Below are 23,288 nucleotides of genomic sequence, written 5' to 3' on the forward strand. Positions count from 1 at the left end.
GGAGAACCCCTTTTGATGTCCAGTGTCCATCTCCCACAGGGACCTCTGCACAGAGCATGCCCACTACACTCTCCCATAGAAGTCAATAGATCATTTTCTGATTGAGGTTTCTTATGTCTATGTGGCTGCTGTAAAGCTGTTCACAGCTCCGATCAGCAGCTCCCGCCCCATAGTCATGTACAGAAAATAGAATTTAAAAAATAGACACTCAAAAGAAAAACAGATTAGAAAAAAAGAATACATTTCAGTGTTTAGTTTTAATTATCAAAAATATATATATAAGCGGTACATTCCCTTTAAAAAAATATCTTTACTGTTTAATGTAGGAATTTTTAGGCCGCCATTCATGTTAAAATCAATTGTGACTGGAATTGGGCTATAAGCAGAGTTGAACTTGAAGGTCCTGGGTCACAATGCAAAATCTGTAACAGTGCCCCCACCTACCATGTGCCATTTATAATACTAGTGTCCGATAGGCCAGAAGGGCCTTTGGGCCCCCTCGGGCATCGGAGCAGGTTGCGACTTCTACCTCTGCACCCCGATAGCTACACCCCTGGTACTCTGTAATAATACGGAGACATACATATAATAGATATTATTACCCATGGGACCAAGCACGAGCAGATTGACAAATATCCTGGATTATCAAACAGAAGTCATGATGACTTCTTGTGTGATTCTTGGCCATCGGCCAGTACTTTGCCGAGTGCCGGACTACTGGAAGGCTGGATTAAAGGAATTTCATTCTACATTCACAAGCCTAAATGTTCAGAATTGTCAGAAATAAGAACACAAAATTTGCAGAGGTGTCCACTTTCTTTTTCCTGTTTCTCGCTTCTCTCACCTTATAGATATACTACCATAAGGACGGTCTACGATCCAGTTGATCTATAGTTATGAGATCAATCTTGAGAATCCATTTCCATCTTTGCTGAGCACCTCTTTAAACTTTCCGTTATTCCCTTTTGTGGACGACTTCTACTATTGACCTCTACTCGTTAACTTTATTGTATCTCCCTTTCTACCCAACCAGAAAAAGGGTAAGACACTTGCTCTATCATGCCCAACATCATCGAATGTATAGAGGGCCTTCCAACTTCTTGGATCATAGAAAGTAATCTGCCGGGGTCCAGAAAGATTTAGGTAGACCCCGACTCGCTGAAGCTGTTCCTGCAACACCGGCAGAGGAGCCTCCTGAGTGTCTAGAGCTTTAAATAATTCCACGAAACGGGAAATACACCAAATATGTTCTTGGGGACGAAACATGTATGCGTCTCCTCTTCTTCGAACCTGGGGGGAAGCTACTCCGACAGCCCACTCAAGACAATTCCCTAACTCAATTTCCCAGTAATGACAGCCAGTGGAAAAAGCAGGTAGGCCAAGGCAGCAACGCTCAGTTTCGAAACGGGAATTGCTTGGAGAAGGTTGTTCCGTTGGTGGTTCATTCATGAGTGTTAGGAGGTTGGGGGCAACAGACAGCTCAGGGTGGGCAGTCTCAGGACATAATGTAATGTATTCTGAAAGAGGAGGGTGAAAAGAAGTAAAAACTAGTAAAATGGTGAATGATAAAATAGCAAAAGACTTCAGTACAAAACATGGTCACTTTACCTGGAGTCATAACCGCTTGTCTCCAAGCTAGAAGAAAAAATAAATAAAAATGAGAAAAACTGGGTAAGACATAATGAATCTTCTCATTGAATGTTTATTCCAGCTGAACACATTTTTTGGCTGCCAAATGTGAAATGATTCATTCATATAGAGATGTATTGATATTTAGGAAGCTTCTATTATAGGGTCCAGGAAGATGGGATGACATGAGCAATTTACACGAGGAGTTGAAGCAAGCCACGGGTCATGCCACCCATAGCTTCTACCAGGGATTGGTAGGGTTTGAAGGCCAACAAGTATCAAGTCTTTCTGTCCTGGGACACAGGGAGAGTTATGGTAAAGTGTTGCACCCCCTGGAAAGAGACTTATTTTCCAAAACTTTGGCTTTTATTAAAATAAGGTAGCACTTAAAAGTGACCTTCCGGTCCCACGAGAGCATTTTGAATATGACGGGATACATGGAGTTATATTAACTGGTGCCCTCCAGTTGTGCCTCTTTGGGGTCCCGTCTATGTTGTCCTAACATGGCTACAGCGCTTCTTAGACTATGAGTCTGAGACACTCCCACTGTTCTCGGATTTGCCAGAGCATTGTGAGCATTTCTGTCCAATCCGAGAACAAAGGGAGTATATTAGACTCCGCCTTTTGGGACAACACAGAGGGGACCCCAAAGCGGCAGATCCACGGCAGAGGGGCACAACTGGAAGGCACGAGATAAACTAACTCCATATACTCCATCACATTTAGAATTTTGTCCTGGGACCGGATGGTCACTTTAAGCAGTCGTCTGACACAACAACTTTTACAGGGCAGGAGATTAATGAGAAATCCAGGAAAAACGATTAAGATCATCCAGCATCGGATAATGCAATTTGGTTGGCATTTCAGCACATTCTGGACAAGTGGGTGTTACAGATAATCGGGTATGGAGTGGAATTTTGCTGTATTGGTGGTCAATTTTTTTTAGTGCAATTTTCTTAAACGATCATCTAATTCTCGTAATTTGAGACTTACCTACTTCAGTAGAGAGAGTATCTGTGAAGACAGATAAACCACATTAGACAGAAAACACACCTCGATACGAGTCGCTATGCCTAATTTGTATAGTATATTAATATATTGTGTGAAAACTCTCACCTATGGTCCTATTGAGGTTCACTACAACAGAGGAAGAAAACAGGATTAGGTTCCATCACTTGTTAAGACTCATTTTTAAAGTACAAGAATGAGAGAAAAGCAAGAATATCCTTGTGGCTCGAATTGCCCTACATTTTAATATGGAGGCTGCAGTCCTCATCCAGTGGCAACATGATGTCACCTGGTAAGGCCACAGATTGCAGTCACATAGCCCAGATGTCAGAGAAGACAAACACTAATGGCTATAACTTTTGACCAGCAGTTAAAATGTCCCATTGCTCCTTGACCCTTTGTAAATATTTCTGAGACTAACTGGGTGAGCCCCTCTACTTTATAGAGCAATTCCTCCCAATGTATATTTATACATTGATGCAACCAACATCCATAAATTGATATGTTATATGGCTTAGTTCAATAATATCCCTCATAAATACTTTTTCATGATCCAAAATTTTGGGTGAATTGCAGCTGGTGCCAAAAGCGTCTTCTAAGTCTCCTGGTAGAACTCCATTGCCCAAGGCCTTGCTCTTATTTATGATCTTTCCTCTAGATTATGAAAATTCTATTATTAAAGTGTCATTATTGGGTACAATTCATTTTCAAGACAAATTTTCGAAACAATAAAAAAAATTAACATATTTCTTTGGCTGGTTCCCGGATATGATCTATATAGAGCGATGGTTTGTTCTTTTTCCTCTGATTTTCATTTACCCATTCACATATTGAGTTCTCTTCGCTTTTTGATAATATTCCTATCGTTCTTGTGAAATACTCCTTAAACACATAGTTTACTCCATCAACGATTTCTCCATTTGGACAATTCCTTTTTGTAAGTAGGGTCCTTCTAAAATAAGCTCCTTCGACTGTGTTCCGCTTCTGGGACCCTCAGAGATCAGCTGAAAGCTATAGAAGAACCTAAAAGCAAGTGTTAAATATCCCTACAGCACCACCACAGTTCAAAGGAAGTATTACATGGCGCTCAATAAAGTCGATGGGCTGTCCATGTAAAGTATGGACGTGGTGGTTCTTCCAGAATGAGATACACTCTTTATAACTTCCTACCACTCTGGATAAAGGGCCACTCTCTATTAAACTTATAATGTCCAATAGCTCATTAAAAAAAAAAAGAACAAAAAAAAAAGAATTTATTGAAACCATACATCTGCTTTAAGTCCCACCTTTCTGTCTGTGCTGCTTCTGAATGTAAATAATTGTAAGTATGGCTCCTACTGTCAATATCACAAAGGTGAAGATAAAGCCGTAGGCCCATGACGACAGACGAGGGAACATGTCCGCTGGGGAGACAAAGAAATGGTCACAGATATATTCGAATGTACAATGTAAAAAAATAAAGGCTGTCAAGTCAAGTAACAGGTATAAGGGTAACAAAGGCGGAGACGTTGGTTGTGGTCAAGTGGTTGTATAGGTATTTAATCCAATAAGGAATTTTCCAAATAACATGGGACTTACCTGCAATTTCCATATAAAGCCCAACATCTTTACCCGTCACCGGATGCCGCACTGCACCATACACACGTCCATCACTGGGGCGTTTGAGCAGAATTTTGCTATCTACATGGAACAGACCATCGCTCTGGTTGCGAATGACCTCCTGTTTATCTGTGACCATAGTGCCGCCATCTACTTCCCAATGCATTTCTGGACTTGGGAACCAGTCTGAGGTGACGAAAGAAATACTAATGAAATTGTCTTGCAAAGAGAACCCCAAGACAGGGATGGAGCCGATGCCTGCAAAACATACAAGGCAAACACATGAGCGATCCAAAAAGAGCAAGAGAACATGTCATTATTCATGCATGTAGTAGAGAAATGGCGCTCACCATCATGACCCACATTCATAAAGTTATAAAAGTTCAGAAAACTAAATCATGCTCCCGCATCAATAAAGGCAAAGCGGAACATTAACATTAGTCTATAGAGGTTATTGCAGCATGTGATGCTTCTACAGAGGCAGAGCAATTGTTGACATGAATTGTTGACAAGAATTGTCTTCTACCAGGGTTGGATTGAGGCCTGTTGAGGCCCCTAGGCAAAAGCATTGTATGGGGCGTCCCTTTATTGGAAGGAGGGAAAAGGAGCGAAGCAGTGCCCAAATAATAGAATTATACAGTTTCCAAGTAAAAATGATATTAATGCCCAAATAGCAGTGCTATATAGTGCCCAAAAACAGTAATAGACAGTCTCTTGTAACCACCAGTGGGTTGTGGACCCACTGTGCTACCAAACCGGTTTGGCTTTGGGCCTCTTCTAAGGGTGTTGTCTAAGTGGCCTCCCCAGCATCCACCCTTTGACCCTTGTATGGGGATCTGGACTTTGCTGTGGGGAGACTACCAGATCGCTACCTCTTGAAGTGGTCCCGGTGTTGATAGCAGTTGACCTAGCAGGACAAGAGAACCTGTTGCGAAATACCAGGGGTCAGGCAAGAAACGGGACGTGCAAAAGGACGTGCAAAGTCAGAAACCGGTAGAAGGTCAGGGCGGGCAGCACAGATGCTGCAGTCAGGATGAGCCGAGATCAGGTATAGGAATCAGGCAAGACGAATTCAGAAGGCAGGGACAAAGTCAGGAACAAGCAGAGGTCAGATCGGCAATACCTTAGGCAGGAACTAGAGAACTAGGAATTTTTAATCAGGCACCGGGCAACGGACTGAGCAACCTATATAACCAAGGGCTAGTTGGGATTAACTAGGGACGCTTTTACTGGTGTGCACGCTGGCCCTTTAAGAGGAGGCAAAGGTGCGCACGGATACTATGGGCAGCCACAGTAGAGGAGCAGGGAGAGGAACACACATTGAGGAGCGGGACAGCGGCTGGAGCCAGCATGGGTAAGCCAGTGGCCAAGACTGCTGGAAAGAACTGGTTTTTTTTTGTGGGTCTTAGGAGCCGGACCCACAATGATCAGCTGCAGCTCTCATATATTAAAAGTGTTTTTTGTGGTGAGACAACCCCTAATGTGTCACCTTCAGGCCTTAGTATTTTCTGGATCTACATGACTCCCCAGCTAGGCTGCATCCAATTTCATCCACTACTGTAGAATTATGAATGACCAGATAGTATTTCCTACACAGACTCCCTGGGGGCTCATTTGGGGCAAATACACAAACTGTGGCCAAGTTGAGGTGCAACGAACATCCCTTAAAAAAAAGCCATGAGAAAACTAAGCCTTTGTTGGTTGTGGATGGGCCTATTTCTAGACTTAAGCTTTATTTATAGTTTTTGTCTGGAATTACACTTTAAGGACCCTTGACCGGGAGCCCAAGGAGGAGCAAGAATAGGTAATTTTTGCATTATTAACACACTCAGAAAATTCCGTCATTATATTAAGATTTTGGAGGCGATGACCTTTAAATGTCTGCATTTCTCTTTTAGCTTGAATGACGAGGCTTCTGAGCAGGTAAAATGTCACATTAAAGATTTATTGGTGATTTTCAGAATTTTTAGTGGCTTCTCCTGTCTATCATGCCTGACAGTGAAATATCCAGAGTGAGGAGCTGTATACTGATGTTTCTAAACTCGCCTCATGCATTTTGATGTTAATAGAGACAAGGGTCAGAGGTGTAACTTTAGCCCAATGCAAAATCGGTCAAAGGGCCCTCCACCTGTCATCTGCCATTTATAATACCGATGCATTCCTATGTGGCAGAGGAATCTTTGGGGCCCCTCTGTCACCAGGGTCCAAGTGCAATATCTACATCTCCACTAACTATAGCTCTGCCCCAAAAAAGGGCTAAGATCATGCTGGTTTCCCATGTCCGGTATCCGGGTTCATTTAGTCTCCTTTAGAGACATTTGAGGCTCATCTAAAGCCTTTAATAGGAAGCAATTCAGACAGAACTGAGCCGAGGACTAGAGGAATTGACAGAATCAAAAGATAAAAATAAGCCCAACAATTATTGTCAATTATGAATGTTCTCTCGTGCTCTGCTTAAGTCATTAAATGATCAGTTATCATTTATGGGGTAGTCCAACTCAGAACCTAAAAAAAAATTAAAAATAAAAAAAAATCCGGTGTGACTGCAACTCCCGTCAATATCTAATTTCCTGAATTTCATATTCCTAGATGCTCAGGAAGCTGAGATATGAGGAGCTGTTTGGTGGGTACCTAACACTGTAGAGCTGCTTTAAAGGATTCTCTGCTTTGGACAATCCCTACTTGTTAGAAGGGTCGCTTGACAATAAGCTGATCACAAAGTGTGCCCCTGCTGGGACCCCCAGCGATCGGCTGTAATCTATGAGGAAACCTGCCAGTAAGTGTTCAGACTCTCTGCAGCGCCACCACAGGAGATATTAAGCATTACACAGTGCCCATTTATGTCAATGGGTTGTCTGTGTAATGCAGGACAGGACAGGTCCTTCAGAGAAAGAGACAATCTCTGTAACCGCCCTCTACTCTGGCCAAGAGCTGAGGATCCTAAACAGAGGACCCCCTCTATTACTTTAGAATTCCCTAATAAAGTGTATGGAAATGTGTTTTCTAAACTGGACAATCCCTTTATACTGTTCCAACGTGTGACATGGTGGGAAATTTGTGGTCACCAGAATGGTTCTCTCTCTGGCACTTCAAAAAATATCCCAGCTTCATTTACGAAAGAATCAAGTGAAGTCACAGTAATAAGGTTCACTGTAGTCAACCATAAAGGTTCAGATTTAGAGCATAGGTGCATAGGTGTATGGCTCATGACCACCATTATCATCATTGATCTTGATCTTTTAAAGTGGACAGATTACCGTGTTTACATGTACAATTCCAATTAAATTATTGACTGGTAAAGATCAGTTCCTCCCCCAAGACATCATCTGAACCACAACTTTATTACATAAATCTTTCTATTGTAGCACCCCTGGAATAGTATCAGGTGTGACAATCAGGGCTGTCCATAGGGGAGGCCAGGCTGCACACAGGGGGCACGGACAGTACAGGACTTCAATTGGACACCAGGTTGCCTAAACCATCAGGGACATTAAGACCGACCCCTTCAGTAATCTGGACCACCAAAGTTATTACCATTGACCTCTAAACCACCCTAGATCATCATAAATACTATCATTAACCCTCAAACTACCCTAAAACATCATAACTATAAAATGTAACCCTAAATTACCCTTAGTCACAGAGGATAATATGAAATAACCCCTCAACCACCCTAGACTGCCAGGGATAAAGTGTATCACCCACGACAACCAATCTAGATAATAAAGGAAATCATTCATTCCTAAACCACCCTAGACCACCTGGAACAGTTAGTGATAACACTAAAGCTTTCCTTAACTGCCAGGAATATTGGGTATTAACCTCATCGCTAAGTAGTTTTGGAGATGTCATCAATGTATCCGGAATAAAAAGGCAAACCTGAAAAATTTGCCCCACGCCTCACTCTTATTTTCTATCCCGTATAATGTAAACATTTTGTCTTGGTATTGGGCCAAGAAATCCTATGGTTCATTGGTCTGTGCAAGGGATGGGTTGTCAGGTCTCTGTGCTACTAGACAAGTTTGAAATGGAAAGTATGCCGCGTAAAATCTTCAAACAAGGGCTCAAAACTGGACCCCTCTGCAGGGGTCAAAAGGGTCCATGTAGAATCCGATAGTCCATGTTCTGCTTGCCATGCTGGTAAGACTGGTATTGCCAGATCAATACTATGTTGTACAGTAACGCTAATATATTATATGATCTAGCATCCATTCCCACCGAGTTTACTCTGCAGAAGGATGTCTGCAGCCCAAAGTGTAGCAGCAAATTTATGTAATTAAAATTCATGCACATTTGGAATTGATGAGATACTGATGATTCACTCAAAGTCTGATTATTTGAGTATCATCTGCTGTTCTTTTTAGCAATTGACTGGTGTACTTGTAACTAGTGGTAGTCAGTCCAGGAACGTGCAACTTAAAACATTCTCGAAGAGTACACCGCCGAGATAATTGGTTGCCAGACCAGTTAGGCTCCTTCAACCTACAAAATATACTTGAAGACACAACTAACTAGTAACAGATGTCTAAGTATCTGAAAACCGGACTGCACCACTACTCTGCCCTTCCCACGGCAGCTCCTTCGCCTTCAGTCTTGTGCACATACTTCTACACTGGTTCGACAGGTACATTCCAGTTTAGGAACCACTGAAAAAAAGAAAAGATCATTTGCAATTACCTTGAAAAATTGGAGAAGGTCATGGAGGTGAAGAATTACACACAAATCAGAATGTTTTTGAAAAGTCCTGACCATACAGTGGGCAATTTGCACCTGATCTGACCAGCATCCCGATATTTTTGCCCATCAAGGTGCTGGTTGGTAAAAATACATTTATTAAAGGATAGTTCTAAATAGAAACGGTCTCCAAATAAAATAAGAAAAAAAGTTATTGGATGGAAAGTCAGAGTAGTCCATTGGTCCAGTCTCTGGTTGCTCTCCAGGCCCCAATTTTTCCATATCATCGCCATTACCCTACTATTTCTCCCCTAAGATAAAGGAAACTCCTTGGTTCGGGATTAGTTGTGAAAGTCATGACCTGCCAACACCTTCTGCTTTAAGAGGTCAATGATGATTTTCATGGTCCTTAAGAGGTTGGTTCTTTGTTTCCTTAGCATGCCATTTTAGGTGACATTGGGACCAAGATGTGGTTTGGAAGTCTAGACAAGAAAGCGCCGGGACAGGGGAGTATTCATAAATTCAAGCTATGTAAGAAAAGTGGATCATTGGCCAATAATACCAAATCTTCTACTTGAAGTGCAAACAACCAGACTGAAGTTTTATCTTATTCTAGATATTTTATGAAGGGCCCCGGCTCATTGGACAAGTTCATTTGATTGATAGAAAAGGAGGATAACCTGAATAAAAATTGGATGCATACTAACAAAAAATCCTGACATTGAGAAGTACGAAGACCTAAAGAGAAGACAGGACGAAGGGGGTGCTTGTAGGTTTTTTTTGTGGCCTGTGATGGAAAGTGAAATGCCCCCCAAACATTTTTGGAATTTAGATGGGAAAGCGCAGGAATGATCTGTATTTACCAAAATGTGGAGCCTGTAAATATATTTCTCATCTCACTCCATAGAGAAACACTTGGTGGCCTAGTTCTAACATGGCCCCATGGAAGGTGCACTCTAGACAGGATTTTGTGAAGAAACGAATAAAAAATAATGATCACTTCCTTACCCTCCCACTTACCTATGACCATGAGCTCTATGATCACTTCTTTATAGTCTTTGCTGGTGGTGTTCTCCACTATGCAGTGATACATATCTGCGTCCAAGAGGGTGACATTGTGCAACAGGAGTGTTAGGTCCCCAGACTCAGGTGGAGCCCGGAGAGACGTTCTTCCACTATACTCAGGACTCTGTCGCTCTTTGTCTTCCTTTCCATTGTTCAGTAAGAATACTGTCGAGAGGTAAAGAGAACGGAACCAGTGCACCTTCAACTGGGCGAGACTCTGAGGAGACGACAAGGTGCACGGCAAAACAGTATTTGCTCCCACTTCTGCTATTTGCTTGGTATCCTGTGTTTGTAGATTAAATGCACCTGGAAGAGACGGTGAAAACCAAATGAGAGTCCATTATAACTTGCCATTTCTCCTCTTTTAAGTGGGTCCCTACTGGTTGCAGCACCGCATGGCGGTCACCACAATACGCAGCCGCAGACGGAGCAACCCAGATGCCCAGAGGCACCCCTGCTGCCAAACCAAGCCACCTTGGCTCTGGGCCACTATCAACATTTACAACGACCCCCCCCCCCCCCGTATGAGACACTTGGGAAGTCCATGTATTATCTGAATGACCACTATGTAATACTACATTGCCCCTGCAGCAAAACGTCTGGATGGCTGGAAAAAGTCTGTTTGCCGGGTGTATCGGAAATCAGACCGGTTGATTGATTTGCATACACTGCCGCTTCTCCACTGGAAACGGGAACAGGGCAACCCCATTATTGTCCATAGAATATATGGAAACATCCAAGGATGCTTTGTTGGTTATGCGATTTATTATGGCATATTGGGAAAACCCGGCAAAATTGACCGTGCTTATTGATGGTGGAATTGTCTTTTCAGCCAGACAATATTTTGCCCGACAATCATATCTGGCCTATAGTCGGCTTTACACATCTATCTTGTATTTTTCTTACAGGGTCACTGATTGGATTATAATATCAGACGGTGATGTGTCCCCAGCCGGCCGGATAACTTGTACATCATTATATCTGCTGACAGCATTGAGATATAGAGTCATTTCTGCTTCCAGTACAATGTGACGAAGATTATGCCGCAAGCACAGAGCTCCGTACTGAGCTGTCAGCCGCCCCTGCTGTCGCTGTTCTCTCCGCTGCAGCAGGAGGTCAGCGGAAAGAATATACATGACCATTTAAAGACAAATAGCCGGTCATATCAAATGTTGCTGCGTGATTTTACTGCCTGGAAACCAGAACCATTTTTGTTATATTGGAGATTACTTTCAGTAAAATATAAATGAAAAAGGGCAAGAACAATTTAACAAAAAGGTAAAAAAACAAGTCACCCCGTTCTGTCATGTTGTTCTTGTCTATTGGCCACCATTGCAATAAAGAACAGGGTTAGTATCCAACTTTTATAGACCCCTGAATGGCAAGTCTGGCAAGTTATCATATAATGCCCTGTTGGCACTCTACACATATTTGTCACGGTGCAAATGGTCAGAAATCCCAAAAAAAGGAGCACAATGAAATCAAATGTTTTCCAAATCAGAAGACCCATCCATAATGTTCTTGGTCTCCAGGCCAACTGTACTATAGAGTAGCTACATAATTGGGTGTAACGCTACATGTATCTGCTACGGGACCCCCGGAGATGAGCCCACAGCTAGGATTGGCCCCATTTCCTTACCCATGTTCGGGCTTAACCTGGGCAACACTCAGACCGCCATAGGCCTAGCAAAAAAAGAAGGGAGGACTAGTTCTTACACAAGAAGGTGAAGCAAACCAATGCCAGACCCACCTGTTCTAATCTGAATGGTGGGATGTAGTGGAAATTTTTGTATAGACCCTCGTCCTAATGTATTGATGAAGGTTCCCAAATATAAAGCATCTCCTAAAGGTCAACGTCAAGACCGACCTTGATGAGCAGCTAATGAACGCTTTGATATGTGACCAGTAAAATGTTGGGTTCTCTGACCATTAATGGACAAGTTCTAAGCAGTGAGGAGGAAGGACATACCTTGTACCTACTAGCCTGATAGTGGCCCTACCTCCGGATACACCCAGCTCAGGATCTCACGCAAGGTCAATATTTACAGATATATTTTTAGTTTTAATCTTTCTTAAGTTTTATTAATATTTGACTTATTTCTAGATCTGTCTGATCAAATGAATGCTCAGCCACCCAAGATCAAGGAATGGACACCATAGAAGCTGCAATGGGGACCCATGGATAGGGGTGGCCAAATTTATGGCTTACCCAAGACCCTTTCTCATGGGAACCACGGGACCCTCTGCAGACCCCACAACATTAGCCCCTCTAACATAGGATGGGCTAGTGAGAAAGAGCGGGGTCCTCCTGTCAAGGTGGGGGCATCAACCAGCACATAGAGAAGAGGGGACCCCATATAAAAAAAAAACAACCAAACAGGGCCCCCTCCATGTAGGACCCTGCTCAAATACTCACTCTCCCTCCTATTATGTGGTAAAACACGTCTTTGTAGAATTCCTTGAATTTATAATTTATGGGACCTGTTAGGTGCCAGATTACCAAATATTCCTGATTATTGGATGGATTGCCTGGATCGGCTACAATTGTTGCTCAACTGTAAGACCTATTCGGCCTCGAGATTATATATACAAGAATGTTACCGTTCACTAACAGCAAGCAGGGATCTTGAATTTGGTGAGAAATTGAAACCGTGTTGAAGAGCTGTCCATTACACAATGATTAAACTTTGTTTATATAAAACAAAAACAAAAAACCTTTTAATTCAGTACTTCTGATAATCCGGCGGTTGTTTTCCGCACAGGACTGCAATGTAATGTGGAAGCGGAGCAGAGATAAAGAATAGCAGCAGTTATTTTTCAGACGGGACTAACGATCTGTCGCTATAGCTGTGGTGACCACCCCATAATATATTAGGGCCTGTTCACATCAGCGTCTGGTTTCCGTTCATTGACTACGCTATTGTTTCTGTAAAAAAAAAAAAAAAAAAAAAAAAAAGGAAACCGTACAGAACAAAATCAAACGTCAACCAACTGCAACGGAAGCCTTACCGTTAAAATCAATGGTAATACAAAGGGAAGCTATAGTTTCCGTTGGGCTTCCATTGATGGGTTCCTCAGTCGGAGAGGTTGAACGGAAACAAAACGCTGATGTGAACAGTCGCTTAGGCTTTTACACACCTGCGACAAAGCCTCCATCGCTGGTTCCGTCATACTCGACAGGAAGAATAGTGCTGATTGCAATTCTTATTTCCCGTCAAAATGACGGACACCTCACCGATACCTGACAGACCCCATTATGAGTCATAGGTCTATACGGCGATTCCGGCAACGCGTTGTGATGTCCTTTATGAGCAGAAGCCACAAGACGAATGCGAACTGAGTCTTAGGCCTCATGCACGCGATCGTGCTTATGCGGCCGCAATTTATCCACAATTTTTGGGATAAATTGCGGACCCATTCTTTTCTATGGCCCCATGCACACGACCGTGATTTATACGGATCGGTGCGGGGGGCTGCAAATCCAGACCGCAAAAACTGAGGATGTCATTTTACGTTCTGGATTTGCAGATTCACCAATGCTGGTAAATTGTTGTGGATCTGCGAGTCCTGATGACACAGGGATGCACGACAAGGTTTTTTTTTCTTCGGTCCGATGGACCACAACGGATCCGTGGTTTTGCGGACCGAAAAACCAATGCGGTCGTGTGCATGAGACCTTATAGGAATCGCTCACATCACAAGCAGAAGATTCCCAATATTACGTGCGATGGATAGAGAAATTCCATGCCATTGCTGCGACTCCATGAGCAGGAGATCCGATTATATTATGGAATTGCTATTTATGCAGTTCACGATTATATATCCCTGTAGGGTCACCTTTTACCTTTACACAAGATTTGGCCATAATTGGAAATAACTTGCCCGTTGCACTGCTACGCCGGTGTAACCGGTTTTGTTTGCACGTGGCGCCAGAGAAGTCGGTTGTGGGAATGGAAATATGTGACATTTACTCCATAAAAACAGAGTTTGATGCACTGGAGCGTTTTACAGCCGCCGGAGGTGTTGATGTTTACATCAGGGACATGTTCAGCCTCCGGCCATGACTTTTCTTATCTGCGGAGGATGATCAGTTTACTGGATGCGCCTCATTGCATTACTTTTGCACCCACAGAATCGCATGGTTACACAATTTGTTTTTGGAAGACAGCAGCCACATTTCTCTAATCCTGTACAATTCCTTTAAGGCCTTGTTCACACGGCGCTCAAAAAAAAATTACGTGTAAACGTGTAAAAAATGATAGTGTTTTTGGAAAGTGCATTTTAAAGTACAGGCGTTTTTCGCTGCATTTTGGATGCGTTTTGGGCGCGTAATTAGGACTCCCATTGACTATGGGAAATAGGCGCGTTTTTGCCACGTTTTCGGAGCATTTTCCGCGCCAAGAATTGACCTGACGCTTTTTTTACACAACACAGTTTTTAAACACAATGTGTTTTCCCATTGATGTCAATGAGAAGCTTAAAGCAAGCGTTTTTGACGCGTTTTTCGGCACGTAAAACGCGGCAAATACACGCCGTCTGAACAACGCCTTAGTGTTTGAGGCATTGTTAAAGGGGTTGTCTAGTTTAGAACATAATACCCCATTAGAGATTAATAGAGGGGGTCCTCTGTTCAGGATCCTCATCTCTTAGTCAGAGTGGAGCGCGGTAACAAAGAGCGTCTCTCTCTCTGGAGGACCTGATCTGTCCTGTATTGTACAGACAATACATTAATATGAATGGACAGTCTGTAATACTTAATTTTCCCTGTGGTGGCGCTGCAGGGAAATAGAACACTTACTGCCAGAAAATCTTAGAGTACAGTTGACAGATGAGGGTGCCTGCAGGGTGGACAATTTGTGACCACCTTATTGTCAAGGGACCCTTCTAACAAGTGGGGATTGTCCATAACAGGGAACCCCTTTAACTCAAAACATCATTGGAAGGAATAAAAATAGCATGCAGTATACAACAAAAATATCATTAGTATGGCACTATGTGGGTAGTGTTTGTATCATGGACAATACATGAAACTATCTTGGCAAAGTATGGTACCCTGGGTAATGTAGAATGTTCTATTTATCTGTACAATGTATAGAACTTTCTCACCACTGTATGCACCAAATGTGTGCTGATCGTGTGGTCGATGCAATGCAGGGAGTTGCCTGGGCAATGTGTGCACAATTTATCTGGACACTATAAAAGAACTATTTATCTGGACCATGTAAAGCTCTACTTATCTGGACACTGTATATCACTATTTATCTGGACACTGTATATCACTATTTATCTGGACACTGTATATCACTATTTATCTGGACACTGTATATCACTATTTATCTGGACACTGTATATCTCTATTTATCTGGACACTGTATATCACTATTTATCTGGACACTGTATATCTCTTTATCTGGACACTGTATATCTCTTTATCTGGACACTGTATATCTCTATCTGGACACTGTATATCTCTATTTATCTGGACACTATATCTCTATTTATCTGGACACTGTATATCTCTATTTATCTGGACACTGTATATCACTATTTATCTGGACACTGTATATCACTATTTATCTGGACACTGTATATCACTATTTATCTGGACACTGTATATCACTATTTATCTGGACACTGTATATCACTATTTATCTGGACACTGTATATCACTATTTATCTGGACACTGTATATCACTATTTATCTGGACACTGTATATCTCTATTTATCTGGACACTGTATATCTCTTTATCTGGACACTGTATATCTCTTTATCTGGACACTGTATATCTCTATCTGGACACTGTATATCTCTCTTTATCTGGACACTATATCTCTATTTATCTGGACACTGTATATCTCTATTTATCTGGACACTGTATATCACTATTTATCTGGACACTGTATATCACTATTTATCTGGACACTGTATATCACTATTTATCTGGACACTGTATATCCCTATTTATCTGGACACTGTATATCTCTATTTATCTGGACACTGTATATCACTATTTATCTGGACACTGTATATCTCTATTTATCTGGACACTATATCTCTATTTATCTGGACACTATATCACTATTTATCTGGACACTGTATATCACTTTATCTGGACACGGTATATCACTATTTATCTGGACACTGTATATCTCTATCTGGACACTGTATCACTATTTATCTGGACACTGTATATCTCTATTTATCTGGACACTGTATATCACTATTTATCTGGACACTGTATATCACTATTTATCTGGACTGTATATCACTATTTATCTGGACACTGTATATCACTATTTATCTGGACACTGTATATCTCTATTTATCTGGACACTGTATATCTCTATGTATCTGGACACTGTATATCTCTATTTATCTGCCGTAATATAGTGTACAAACTACCTGACACAGTATAGTCTAGGCTTGGGGGGGAAAAAAAATGCCTCTAGTTGTTATAAGTGGTACTGCAACTGTGATTTAGTATTCTTCCTACACTGTCATATATACTCATCCAAAAAAAAGAAATCTAAAAATGTGTATATATATATTATTTTTTTTTATTTTTTTTTGGGGGGGGGGCTTAATACTTGTAAAGAATACTGAAATCGGTACAGGTGCAATATTTAGTTAGGACTTCGAAATTTGGTTATTTTGTGTGTTATTAATTTTAACCGCACAACCTATGCTTGCAGCATGACACAACCTGTGCCATATTATGTATTCGCTCAGTCACCCCTACACGGATCCCCCCTCCTCATTATCCTGGGCAGCACATCTTCACTTTAATTACTTCCCCAAAAAATTGTGCAAGATTCTCAGGTATTTGCTATTGAGACAGAACGGGCCGGCACAGTCAATACTTCCAGGAAGAGACTGCATGCAAATATGAGACAAAAGGAATTTATATTAAAGGGGGAAAATCCTGGGCTATTTTTAAAATCAGGGAATGTTTGATTGTCAAGGACAGGCCTATAATCATCAACTACACTTGGCGGGTGTCACGGGGTGGCCGGTCCTGGGAAATTAAAACAATCACCACCAACATCATATCAGACCAAAGAGACTCTACTATTTCAGGCCAATTTATATAACCCAGGTGGCCCCTATATTTCTAAGGTAAGGTTTGTGTGGGGTCAAATGAGGCTCCCATGTCACCTCTTTCTGGGTATCGACCCATAGAAAGTGAACGTGGCTCAGAGGGATCAAAAAGTATAGTCCCACTGAGGAGCCCCAGCGCTGGCCACATCGACACCTGGTTTCTGCCAAAGCCACTTGGTACATGAAGACTAAGCGGTGTTATAGATATAGATATATATATATACACACACATACACACACACAAAGTTGGTTGGGGCATGGCGGGATATAAATCCCTGTTCATACAGACTTTTTTTGCAGGCAGAAAAAATCTGCCTCAGAACTCCTTCAGGAATTTTGAGGCAGATTTTGAACTGCCTGCACGTATTTTTACGCAAAGAAAAATGCTCATAAAAGAGCGTTTTATTCTGCCTCCCATTGATTTCAATGGGAGGTCAGAGGCCGAAACCGCGGCAAGAAAGGACATGCCACCTTTTTTTTCCACAAGCAGCCAGGAGCCTCCCGGGAAAAAAAAATACGCCTCTGCCTCCCATTGAAATCAATGGGCGTCGATTTTAGAAATTTTTTTGGCGCTGTTTCTGACGCAGTTTCCGCGTCAAATCTATAAACTGACCCTTACGGGTATCTACAAACCAAGCCAGATTGGGCAGCCTCTAGTGACTATGCTCTACCTTAAGCTGAACTCCTAAAGCTGCTTTTACATATTTGACCCCAGATATCATAACGTCCATTGTTCCTGAATTCGCATTGTTTGGACTCGAGATATTATCGGCCTCAGGTCAATCTGGTGAGAAGTACGTGAAGTGCATCAGCTGAATCGCCAAGGATTCGTTCCAATGGGCTGTCCGACTCCCGGATGACGTCCCATGTATGTAGTGTTCCTCCCAAATAGCAAATAGAATGACACTGATCCGGACTGAGGTTCATTTCACCGTAGCTAAAAAAAAAAAAAAAATGGAAAGTTCCAGTCCAGTATTACTTAAAAAAACTGCAGTAGCTGCCACTTGTCACCCTGGTGCCAAGTAATAGCCAGAGTAATGTATCTGCCTGCACCTGAAAGAGATATTGCAGTTTGGATAGCCCCTTTTTATTGGAGGGGTCCTACGACAAGCAATCATCAACAGGGAAACTCGGCGCCAAACGGTCATGAGATCAATGGGCCATCCATATTATCCACAGATGTGCGGGACCCTCACCGTTCTCTAAGGGAGACAATAGTAATATTTACTAAGGATAATGAGCCGGGTTTAGGTCGTAGGCCAAATAGATAATATATTTTATACACTTTTTATACCGATCTTAACAGTTTTGAAAAGAGTCTAGACAGAGGAGTCGTAAAAAAAAATGTAAGCAAATTATTGGTGTCAATATTTAGCAGCCATGAGGTGTTATCAGGAAGAGAAATGCCTGTAACAGCCCAGCCAGCTAATCCTAATTTATCATGCCGATCACCTACACATTGGTGACCCGAGATGCGATTGTGGTGTGTCGATAGGCTACCATGGCAACCAAGGGCCTAAAAAAGGGCCCCAGGTCTGCCATAGGTATCTGCCTATTAGGTGTAACACTGACAGGTAAGAATAATTCGGAATAGTATGTATTCCCAAGAATATTCCCCCAGTGGAACAAAAAAAAGTGAAATAAAGTTCAGTTTAGTTTAAAAAAAAATAATAATAATTTAAAAAATTCCACCCCCCAAAAAAACTACATAAATAAACCCCTATTTTCATCAAAGACATTTTTTAAAATTTAAAAAATAATAAACAATAATAAAAATGAACTAAAAAAATACATATGAGGCGCTAACCGAACCGTAAAATAAAATGATGAAAAATTTGCCTTTTTTTTACTACATTTCCCACAATTTTTTTTTTATACATTTTAATCCGTAAATGAAATGAACCCCAAAATGGTACAAAAACCCCCCAAATAACTCATTATATACTGGTGCTAATAAAAACTACAACTCCTCCTGCAAAAAAAAAGGCCCTGATACGGCTGAGTCAACAAAAACCGTAAAAGTTATGGCTCTTGGAGTGCAGAAATGAAAAAACACTAATAATTGTCCGGTATTTAAGTGGTTAACAAAACTTAGATTGCTACATGTGGACCTCTGTGTTGTGTTTATACTGTCACCGGTGCCCCCTACTGGTAGATATAACTTACTACAAACACCTTGTTCTGATGTAAAGCTTCCTTCACACAGGGCTTTCATCTTGTGTATTAGGACTTGTCCACACGTAACAGAATTGCTGCAGAAAATAAAAGTCCATTACAACAAGCAGACATTCGGCACCAGTTCTTGCGTTTTTTACTGCAGAAAATGGTGCAGATGTTGTAGGTTTTTCTCAGTGTTGGGAGATGGTGACGTCTCCTTTGAAAAACGCAGCAATTCAGTCATTTTCCGCAGCAGGACTTGACATTCTGCGGTACAAAAAATACGCACCGCAGGTCAATTTCTGCACAGGATTTTTACGCAGGATTTATTAAATCTCCCCCACTTTGCTGCTACTGGATTCTGCTGCGTATTTTCCGTCAAGCCCTTAAACTGCTTGAAAAAGCGCATGTAGCGATGTCCTCGTCTTTTAAACGTTACACATTTTTTAGGGTGTTTTACATGCATTTCCGGTGGCGTGTTCTTTTTACATGCCTTTTTCCGGCCGTTTTTTCGAAGCTCTATAGAGAAGTCTGAAAAAAAATGAAAATGTAAAATTTTTTTTTGGGGGGGGGGGGGGGACTGGTAAAAAAGTTGTGAAAAACGCCACTTAAAACGCGAGTAAACTGTGTGCGCGAATCCAGACCGTCAAGAGGTTTTGAGGTTTTATATAAATAAAGCTTCAAGGGTTATTTTCATCACAGGATTTGCCATCAGTTTCTGATCGGTGGGAGTTCCACTGACAGGAAACCAACCAATCATAAGATCGAAGGGGCTGCAGCAATAAGTCAGGAGTGTGGCCCCTTTAATCTCCGGGTCAGTGGGGATCTCAGCACTCGAGACTTTCTGTGATGGGAATAATCACTGTATAAATTAAAAGTTCTAGAACTTTCTAATATACTTTGTGTTTCAATTCCTCACCATTTCCAAAATATTTGCTTGCTGTGAGTGAACGAGAAAACTCTTGTTTACATTCAAAGGTACCAAACCAGTACAAAATAAGGTCCTTGCTACAATTGTATCCAGTCTAGGCAATGCTCTGTGAGATAAACAGCGTGGACTCAGAGTGATACATTGTAGCAAACTACCAGAGGGATTTGTGCAGCTGCTGATGTATTTAGCTCACAGAGCATTGTTGTATCCACTTCTCAGCTGATATATGTAGGAGTTCTCTTCCTCGGAATGGGAACAAAAAACCCACATTCTTATTCACTGACAACAAGCAGAGATCTTGAAAATGGCACGGAATTGGAAAACAAACTATATTAGAAGGTTGTAAAAGCTTTGCTAGCCTAAAACCCCTTTAAATTATGAAAAGGATAAAATCAAATCTATATAAACTGGACCTTTCTTTTTGAAAATGAAAAGAAGTCACAATCTGATTTTCTGTAAGGGGAAATTCAGTAAATAGGATTCGATATGTCAGATATTGGTTAGATGACATTGGTGAAATCTCAGAGGGATCTATAGAGAAATCTGATCCCTTTGCCACTGCTCAGAGATTTATACCGGCCTGTATTCTGTCTATGGAGAGGCAGGCACAGACTGCTAGAAATTATTCAGGGGAGACACAGGAAAAATGAATTCCCTGCATCCACTGCTCTATTATCACAATGCTCCTGCTTGCAAATGGATTATTTTGAATAATAGGAATGGATTATGGAATTGTTCATGTAGTTACCTCTTGTATCAGTGTAGAATCAAGGTAAACCTAGACTTTAAAGAGAATGTGTATCTATTAGAAGATGTCATATGTGGGGTCTCGGAGCCAACACTCCACCATCCCTCCGTGACGCATTGTACCCATTCGGCTTTACTTGGAAACTGATGGCACTCCTATTAAAATCAATGGGAGTGCCATTAGTAAAAAATAAATCCTCCACCAGATTCCCTCCGGGCCATCTATGAGGTCAGCCCACCAAAGTCGAAGGCTCACGGAGAAACAACTAGAGAAGCTATCGTTTCTGAAGGATTGGATATAGACAAAATGTTTTCGGGTTTAGTTAACACTTAGACAAGGTTGGCTAACCATGTGTGAGACCTGATGATCTGGTCAACTAAACCCCAAAGTCATGCCTCCAATCAAGTGCCTTCAGAAACCTCATCTTTTCCACCCGTTCTGCTTGACGACCTCTTGTCTCTTCCCTTAACCTGCTGTGATTCAGCTACTGATCAGACATTAAGGGCATAACCAGACATGGTGTGTTTCTGCCGCCACTGTCAGCATCAATGGCGCACATAATCTGCCTTGCAAATTCTGTTGCGGCTTTGCCTAAAATGGGCATTAAATTGATGCGGACTAGCCGTTGCGTATTCAGGTGAAGAGGGCTTCTCTTCTCTCTATCAGTGCAGGATAGAGAGAAGGGACAGCCCTTTCTCTAGTAAAAGTAAAAGAAATTCATACTTACCCGGCCGTTGTCTTGGTGACGCGTCCCTCTTTCGCCATCCAGCCCGACCTCCCTGGATGACGCGGCAGTCCATGTGACCGTCACTTGGACTGAAACGTCATCCCGAGAGGCCGGACTGGAGGAAGAAGCAGGGAGTTCTCGGTAAGTATGAACTTCTTCTTTTTTTTTTTTTTTTTACATGTTGATCTATATTGTGATCGGTAGTCACTGTCCAGGATGCTGAAAGTTACTGACTATCGTTTAACTCTTTCAGCACCCTGGACAGTGACTATCTCCTGACGTCGCCTAGCAACGCTCCCGTAATTACGGGTGCACACACAAAGGATCTGCCAGACACAGCTTCTGTGTCGACGTCCGTGGTTAATCAGTCTGCATCTGTTCCTAGGTCTGATAGAGTGACTCGATCTGCTACCACTCAGACTGGTAGGCTGAGGAGTGGGAGAACCTATCACAGCTTGGCCAGACGGTTCTAGCTCCCGCCCTTGGTCTATTTATACCTTCATTTGCTGCTTGTCCTTTGCCTGTGATTCTCTTGTTTCCTGGCTCTGCTGTTCCTGCTATTTCCATTGACCTCTGCTTCATATTTACCCTGCTTGACTGACTATTCTCCTGTTCTGCTTTTGCTACTGCGTACTCTCCTGGTTTGACTCTGCCCCACTTCCCTTTGCTTCTGTGTTCCCTTGTCTTGTTTTGTCTGTCGTGCACATAGTGAGCGTAGGGACCGTCGCCCAGTTGTACGCCGTCGCATAGGACGGGCTGTGCAAGTAGGCAGGTACTGAGTGGCGGGTAGATTAGGGCTCACCTGTCCATCTCCCTACCCCGACATTACATAATCACAGGCCCATATACCTTTTCTACCCTGGTTCCTACACAACTATGGACCCCCTTGAGGCCCTGGCTCAGCAAAAGCAGGGTCTCTCCCTACAGGTCCAAGCCCTGGCTCAGAGGTGCAACCAGCGAGATGCTACCCAGGTAGTGCCTTCCACCTCACCTCTTGAACCCCACCTCAAGTTGCCTGACCGGTTCTCAGGGGACCGGAAGAATTTTTTCTCCTTTCGGGAGAGTTGTAGGCTCTATTTCCGTTTAAGGCCCCACTCCTCAGGTTCTGAGAGCCAGCGAGTGGGTATAATTATGTCCCGGCTCCAGGACAGCCCCCAGGAATGGGCCTTCTCCTTGGCTCCTGACGCACCTGAACTTTCCTCTGTTGACCTTTTTTTTTTCTTCTCTCGGGCTCATCTATGACGAGACTGACAAGACTGCCTTTGCCGAGAGTCAGCTGGTGACCTTACGTCAGGGTAAGAGACCCGTTGAGGAGTTCTGTTCTGACTTTAGGAAGTGGTGTGTAGCTTCTCGGTGGAATGACCCTGCCTTGAGGGGCCAGTTTAGATTGGGTCTGTCGAACGCCCTGAAAGACCTATTAGTTAGCTATCCCTCTTCTGACTCCCTAGACCAGGTTATGGCTTTAGCGGTACGTCTGGACCGACGTCTCAGGGAACGACGACTTGAACGTTTTTGTGCCTTCTCCTCTGGCTCCCCTATTATGGCTCCCGAGGTTCCGTTGCTTCGTTCTTCCACGGAAAACTCGGATGAACCTATGCCACTCGGGGCCTCCGTGTCTCCCCAACAACGTAGAGAGTTCCGCAGGAAGAA

The 23,288-nt window shown here is 42.5% G+C and overlaps 1 protein-coding gene across 2 annotated transcripts in view; it reads right to left on the reverse strand.

The window, feature by feature from the left end:
• Positions 1-238: 238 nt before the first annotated feature.
• LOC142659949 (butyrophilin subfamily 2 member A2-like) overlaps positions 239-23,288 on the reverse strand; it is a 33,862-nt gene continuing 10,812 nt past the window's right edge. For both annotated transcript variants that reach the window (XM_075836560.1, XM_075836559.1), the window contains 7 exons: positions 9,931-10,281; positions 4,216-4,494; positions 3,924-4,040; positions 2,746-2,766; positions 2,623-2,643; positions 1,609-1,635; positions 239-1,517 (listed from right to left, as the gene is read on the reverse strand). In XM_075836560.1, coding sequence (XP_075692675.1) covers positions 982-1,517; positions 1,609-1,635; positions 2,623-2,643; positions 2,746-2,766; positions 3,924-4,040; positions 4,216-4,494; positions 9,931-10,281 — 1,352 coding nt within the window. In that variant the 3' untranslated portion in view covers positions 239-981. The remainder of the gene's footprint in view (positions 1,518-1,608; positions 1,636-2,622; positions 2,644-2,745; positions 2,767-3,923; positions 4,041-4,215; positions 4,495-9,930; positions 10,282-23,288) is intronic.

Source organism: Rhinoderma darwinii, chromosome 8 (assembly GCF_050947455.1).
Source record: "Rhinoderma darwinii isolate aRhiDar2 chromosome 8, aRhiDar2.hap1, whole genome shotgun sequence".
Lineage (NCBI taxonomy): Eukaryota > Metazoa > Chordata > Amphibia > Anura > Rhinodermatidae > Rhinoderma > Rhinoderma darwinii.